Genomic DNA, 7,386 nt, shown 5'->3' with positions numbered 1-7,386 from the left:
GAGCCCACGAGTTCGAGACCCGCCTGGGCAACTTGGCGAGACCTCATCTCTACAATAAATCAAAAAATCAGCCAGGCATGGTAGCGCCTGCCTGTTGTTCCAGCTACTCGGAAGGCTGAGGCAGAAGGATCGCTGGAGCCCAGCAGATTGAGGCTGCGGTTGCCGGGAGTGGCTACTGCACTCCAGTCTGGGTGACAGAGTGAGACTCCAACTCAAAAAAAAAACAAAAAAAAAAACAGTGTGCAAAAGACATGAACAAACACTTCTCAAAACAAGACATACAAGGAGCCAGCAAACATAAAAAAGTGTTCAACATCACTAATCAGAGAAATGCAAATCAAAACCATAATGAGATATCATTTCATACCAGTCAGAATGACTGTTATTAGTAGGTCAAAAAATGACAGATGTGAGATTGCAGAGAAAAGGGAATGCTCATATACTGCTGCTGGGAATGTAAACTACTACAGTAAAGAGCAATTTGGAGACTTCTCAAATAATTAAATTAAAGTTACCACTCAAGGCTGGGTGTGGTGGCTCACACCTGTAATCCCAGCACTTTGGAAGGCCAGGATGGGAAGATTTCTTGAGCCTAGGAGTTTAAGACCAGCCTAGGAAACCTAGCAAGGCCTCATCTCTACAAACAAAAAAATTCGTTGGAATATGGTGGTATGTGCCTGTAGTTCTAGCTACTCAGGAGACTGGGGTGAAAGGATTGTCTGAACTCAGGAGATTGAGGCTGCAATGAGCCATGATTGTGTCACTGCACTTCAGCATGGGCAATGGAGTGAGACTCTGATGCAAACAAACAAGCAAACAAACAAACAAACAAAAAACCCCACTTAACCCAGAAATCCAATTACTGGGTAAATACTCATAAGAACACAAATCATTCTACGAAAAAAGATACTTGCGCTCGTATGTCTATTGCAGCACTGTTTTTTTTTTTAAGATTAGAAAATTTAGTTTATTTAGAAAGCAAATGAGAGAGAGAAAGAAAGAGAGAGAGGGAGAGAGAGGGAGGGGGGAGGGAGGGAGGGAGAGGATTCACCTCCCCAAGGTAGGGGAGGGGGCCAAAGCTTAGGAAAACATGGCAGCGGCCATGGCTCAAAGAACACATGGCCAGACCATAGCTTAGCAAGGCGAGGGCCTAGCACTGTTTACAACAGCTAAGACATGGAACCTACCTAGGTGTCCATCAGCGCTGGACTGGATAAAGTGTGGTCCATAGGCACCATGGAATACAATGAAGTCATAAAAAGGAATGAAACCATGTCCTTTGCAGCAACATGTATACAGCTGGCAGTTATCGTAACGCAGAAAGAGAAAACCAAATCCCTCATGTTCTCACTTGTAAGTGGGAGCTAAACACTGGATACACATGGACATAAAGATGAGAACAACAGACACAGGGGCTCCCAAAGTGGGGAGGGGGTGGGTGAGGGTTGGAAAACTGCCTCTTGGGTACTATGCTCACTATTGGGTTATGGGCTCAGTAGAAACCTGCACTCACCATCTCCCAATCTATAATACCTGTGTAACTAGCCTGATCGTGTACCCCCTGAAGTTAAAAAGACATTCTAATAGGAGCCTGTGGCAAGTGGCAACTGTATTGGATGGTGCAGCCAGTCTGGCTTGGCTTTTAGGCATCAGGCCGGCACTGCTTGTTGTGGGGTTTGGCCACCCCAGTAGGATGGTGTGTTTCCAGGAAAATGTGACTCTAGAAGCTTCACAGTGTCTTGGTATGTGGAGAATATGCCTATGCAGGAAAACCTAGAAGTTGTGCCTGGAAGCTGTTTGTGTTTAACTGAGTTGCCTTGCACATGGCACAGCTGGCTGTGGCTGGTCGAGAAGCCCACGTCTTAGAAAGCTCCCCCTGGGCCTGAGAGTGGAAAGGAGATAGAATCAGAACTGTTAGAGCGGAAAGGGGCTTCAGCAGTCACACGTGGCTGGGGGGTGCACAATGGCAGTCTCCCAAAGGCAACTTGGCATCATCGAGCCAAGTCCAGCCATCCTAATTCTAGGATTTTTTCCTACTGATAAACCTGTATACATATAAAATGGCAGATGCATGAGATTACTTGTTACTACATTATTTGAAAAAACAAGAGACTGGAAACAAATCAAGTGACCATCTACTGAGGACTGGTGAAATAGAGTGTGTTCTTTCTGCACAATGAAATACTATTCAGCAGTGAAAAATGAATGAGGGCACTTTTGTATTGTTCTGGAAAGAGCTCCAGCATAAATTAAGGAAAAAGAAAAAACATCGAGATAGGTGAGGTGGCCACGCGACTGGCGCCAACATGGCGGTGCCCGGCAGTGGCCACCTGCTCATCGGCAGAGGTTGCTATAGAATTTCCTTTTCACCACTCAACCGTATCTACTTACACAAGCAGGCAAGCAGTCCTAAAGAAGAAATTTCTTTTTTCTGAGACAAAGAGCTCTTTCACACAGTGCAGTTTTGCCGGCTGCAGTTTCTTCAGCTCGTCCAGTCCCCGAGCACATAAAGAAGCCAGACTGTGTGATGACAGGCACCGTCCCCACTGGGGAAGACAGCGTAGAAGTTAAGAATGAAGATCAGACTCAAGGCTTCGCCAGGCTTGTCAACTGGCCCATCATGTCGTCCTCCTGGCTGGGAAGAGTTTAAAGGCTGACGTGACCGCTGAAGAGAGAGATGCTCTCCTTCATCAGGAACTCATCATTCATAATGCCTATCACCCACCTCTAGGCTATGTGGGTTTTCCAAAATCTCTGTACCTCTGTCAACAATGTGCAGTGTCATGGTATCCCTGACAGTCGACCTCTTCGGGATGGAGATATTGTCAACATTGATGTCACGGTAAATATATTAAAAATAGTCTTTGATCAACTTCAGAATTGCAGGTAGCAACAGGAAGAGTGGATTGAAAATGTGGACTGCACCAGTGGAAGTGGTGTTTACTTCCAGGCCCAGACGCAAGCAGCTGGTTTCCTTTTCTGTCTCTAACTCTGTGTTTATTCCAAGTAAATCCAGGCCTGACTTGAATTTAGGGCTGGAATCAGATGCACTGCGATCGATGTTGGGCTAAGTGAAATGTCAACCCAGTCCTGCTATGTGTCATGTTTTTGAGAAGGGGTAATTGTTATTGATCCACTGTGTAGTTAACACAGAGCACCACAGCACTGGGCAGCTGCTGAAGCTAGATATGTAGAAGATGAGCTAACACGAAGAAAGCCAGCATTTTTCCTTCACTTTGCCGAGATTGATCTTCCTCTTCCTGCTGATTTTGAGTGGGGCCTGTCATTATATTACTTTGCTATTAGGGGCTACGTTGGCCTGTGTGTGTCAGTCTATTTGGACAGCAGCTCTTTTGCTAGCAGTGTTCCCTAGATTAATTAAAATCTCCGAAGGTAGCATCATGTTCCATTTCTGGTATAGAGAAGCATGAGCTCAAAGTGTACAAGCAGAGTGACTTTCTGTCTCAACTTCAGTTTAACAAGCCTAAGTAATTGTACATAGGGATTTCGAATTGAACAAGCTCTAACATTTTCTAATTTTCTTAGCCTGTCACTATTCTCAGAACTGGATTATTTGTGCTTTCACAGTTTCTTTTATTTAAAAAACTTTTAATGGTACCTTTGGAATATGCAGATCATAATGATATTAACAAGTAAATTTTAAGTAAATAAAATGTAAACATCTGAGAACAAAAATATAGATAAGTGCATACGGTATGCTTCTAATAGGATGCTATTAATTATGTAAGAAAGAAAGGAACTACATTTGCTTTTGTTTGTATAAATAAATGCTAGACAAAGGCTAACAAATGAATATAAGTGATTTCTCTGGGGTAGGAGGATAATGGGGAGCAGCTGGACTGGGGAGTGATGAGGAAGGGTTCCCAAAGGTACCTTTGTGTATTCTTTTGGTTTTTGTGTTTTTTGTCCTTTTTTGCTTTTGACTTTTGAAATGTGTATTTACTTATTCAAAACTAAAAGAATATGACATTCTGGAACAGGCAAAACCGGGAGCGGCCATGGCACTCCAGTCTGGGCGACAGAGTGAGACTCCAACTAAAAAAACAACAACAACAAAAAATTAAAAGTAAAGTCATAAAAAGAAAGAAGAAGAGGTTTTAAATAAACCCATCTATGCCACCTGGGAAAGGTGTTTTGTGCTACATGGGACTTGAGTCATTTATTTGGATGAATTCTACAAAATGGATTTTGCATTCCTAAAAACTTGAGACTAAAAGTATGTTCTTAAATACAATAAAATTGAAATGTTGGAATATATCTCTCAAATTCAGTACTCATTTCTTTTCTTTGGGGAATCTAGGGCAAACTTCCAAGTCTGATAAGCTGCCATGGATTGGTTCTGCTTAAGCCCAAACGCTCAACTCACCACCAGTGAGTATTCATAGAGTGCATTCTGTGCCAGGAGGTCTGCCAGGAGGGGGTAGAGAGGTGAAAGCCTATGGTTCCTGCTTCCCGGAAGATTAGGGCCTGGTGAGGACAGGCTCAGACACCAAGGGCTATCATGTAGTGCAGTCAGTGTTGCCACGGGTGGGTGCAACGAACTAAGGGATTCATTCTTCCTCAGAGAAAGTAGGGAAGGGTCTGAGAAACGCAGAGGAGACAGATGTGGGAAAGGACAACCAAGCCCAAAGCACAACTTACGTAATGGCACAGAGGCGTGGAGAGGACCCACCTGGGGAGTGGTGTGGCTGGAACACAGGCAGCGAGGAAGGAAGGAGGGGAGCGATGGACTGAGGGGCCGTGGGGTGGGGGTGCTGAGGGTGTGTTGGAATCGTTCCCCATCCCATAATAATCATTTGATGTCTCACATGGTAAAAACTGAGAATAGACTCCCTCCTTGGAAACACACAGCTGACTCTCCTTTCAGAGTGTACTTTACTTTGCTAATTGCGACTCTCCTTGTTTTATTTATTTATTTATTTATTTTTTGAGTTGGAGTCTCACTCTGTCCCCCAGGCTGGAGTGCAGGGGCAAGCTCACAGCCACCACAGCCTCGACCTACTGGGCTCCGGTGATCCTTCCACCTCAGCCTTCCAAGTAGCTGGAACTACAGGCACGCACCACCATGCCCGGCTAATTTTTTGATTTATTGTAGAGATGAGGTCTCGCCAAGTTGCCCAGGCGGGTCTCGAACCCTTGGACTCAGACAATCCTCTCACCTCTGCCTCCAAAGTGCCGGGATTACAAACATGAGCCACAGCGCCTGGCTTTCCTTGTTTTTAAAATGTATATTCAAATATCTCTTCCCCTGTATACCTAGTTTACTGTTACTCCTCCCTTCTCAAGATATATATGCAAAACCTAATCAAATATACTCTGTAAGAATATATACTTAATGTACAAGGTCTTTCTCCTGTGGACCCCAGGGTAATTTCTGGGATGGGGGACAGACCCTGGGTCAATCATGAATCAAAAGGAACCCATAAAGCTCATGTGTCAAGAACTGAGGTAAAGGAGTCGCTGGTTGTGACTGGAGGTTGCTTCCCTAGTTTCTTCTTGTGTGTAGATCTGCAGGAAATAGTAAAAGCTTTATTCAGAATTTCTGAACCTGTGGTCTAATTTCCACAACAGAGGCCTCCATGCGTTCATACACAGGCAAGTGACAAGACCAGACCTGTGTGTGAGCCACATAGAGGCTGGATGGGGCTGGCGGTGGCTGGTGGAGCCTGTAGTCAGTGTAACCAGGGCTGTGGTGAGAAGGAAACCAGAGAGCTTGGCCAACTCTGTGTTCTGAAATCTGGCAAACAGGGAAAGAACCGATGCTTATTTTCCTGTCCATACTGTACCTCAGAGAAACCAAGTAGTTGATAAGGAAGTTTTTTTTTTTTTTAAATTGGTAAATTCCAGCTAGTGAATGCAGAAGGAATGATAAAAAAATCAATGTCCTTCAACCCTAATGAAACAAAGCATCTGGGCAACAATTAAGAGTCACAGTTGAACCAGCAGGGGAGCTTTCTCAGGACTGCATTGGGCTTACCACACCTGGACCCACCCAGGCACTGCCAGCTTAGACACAACCACCCGTATGTGTCTCCAAGGTGACGTGACAGGAAGCACACAGTCCCCCTTGTGAAGTGCTCCTGCCAAAAAGCTCAGGATCGGCCTGATCAAGCCTCTAGCACCAATTTATAGGAAATACCAGGGACAGAGAAACAAGTTGAAGGACACCATAAGGCTGCAGTCGGCCAAATCCAGACTGTGGGGCAACTTTAGGGTAAATCAACCTGTTTCTTCATTAAATACACAGCAAGAAACAATAGGGAGCAGAGGAACTCATAGTTTAAAAGAGATTTAGGAGACACTGCAATCAAATACAAAGTGCAGACTTTATACGGAAACTGGAACAAGTCAACTATAAAAGACATATATGGGACAGTTGATTTGGAACATTGGATATTAGATATTAAGGAAATATTGGTAAATTTTTAAGTGTGATAATGGTACTGAAGGCTATTTTATCTCCTGAAGGTACACACAGAAATAGTTACAGATGAAATGATATGGTGTCAGAAATGACTTTAAGATAATCCAGTGATAGGAGAAGGTATGAAAGAAGTGAAGGTGGGTCAAAAGATGAAATAAAACTGACTGTGAGCTGATAATTTTTGAAAGCTGGGTGATGTCGGGACATCTTTCATTATGCTACTTTCTCTACTTTATGTGTGTTTAAACATTTCCACTTGGAGAAAGAAAGAAGGTATGCAAATAAATCAACAGATGAGAGCTACTGTTATTTATGATGAACAATCTGCACTTTAGGAAGATTAACTTAAAGTTGCACAGACTTGGCAAAAACCTGCTTCTCAGAAAGTCCTATTAATATGTCTGTGTGGCTCGGCTAAGCAGTAACAATAATCACAAAAGTGACTCATTGAAATTGAATTTTATTTCAAATGACTGTATATTGAGAAAGACAACAGTGAACGCTCAAAACAATTTGCTTAATTGGAAATTAACAGCAGTTGATTTGGAGGAGAGCAAACAGTGAGGTGCTAGCTGTGGCACTCTGATAACGGCTATACCCAAGAAATCATAAAAATAACCAGTGTCCTTCTGATACATATCTGGATGTGCAGCATTTACAGCAAATCACATACAAAGAAGTGAGAAAGGAAAAGAAAAGAAAACACCACCAAGTCCCAAACCTCAAAAATTAACACTCACTTAAGAACACAGTGGTGAAGACTTTTGGTAGCAAAATTCGCAGTTCTTAAAGCGGGACTCTTCAAAAGTACTTTTCAAATTCAAAAGCTAAAAAAACCGAAGGAACAGTTTATGCTTAGAGGTGCTGGCGCCTGTCATGAGGATGACCGTCGGTCCTGCTTCCGAAACACAGTGAGAACCGGTGAGCCTGACGAACCTGAA

The 7,386-nt window shown here is 43.5% G+C and overlaps 1 protein-coding gene and 1 pseudogene across 1 annotated transcript in view; one reads left to right on the top strand and one right to left on the bottom strand.

Moving 5' to 3' along the window:
- The first annotated feature begins 1,087 nt into the window (after positions 1 to 1,087).
- Positions 1,088 to 4,287, top strand: LOC103275721 (annotated as a pseudogene).
- A 2,898-nt stretch (positions 4,288 to 7,185) lies between these two features.
- The window catches only part of SPG21 (SPG21, maspardin), a 22,687-nt gene continuing 22,486 nt past the window's right edge, over positions 7,186 to 7,386 (bottom strand). The window contains exon 9 of the mRNA XM_008073120.2: positions 7,186 to 7,272. Within this exon, the coding sequence (XP_008071311.1) occupies positions 7,186 to 7,272 (87 nt within the window). The remainder of the gene's footprint in view (positions 7,273 to 7,386) is intronic.

Source organism: Carlito syrichta, unplaced genomic scaffold (genome assembly GCF_000164805.1).
Source record: "Carlito syrichta isolate Samal-C Ts95f unplaced genomic scaffold, Tarsius_syrichta-2.0.1 Scaffold315650, whole genome shotgun sequence".
Lineage (NCBI taxonomy): Eukaryota > Metazoa > Chordata > Mammalia > Primates > Tarsiidae > Carlito > Carlito syrichta.
The sequence above is the reverse complement of the archived record's forward strand: the minus strand, read 5'-3'. Positions and strand labels throughout refer to the sequence as shown.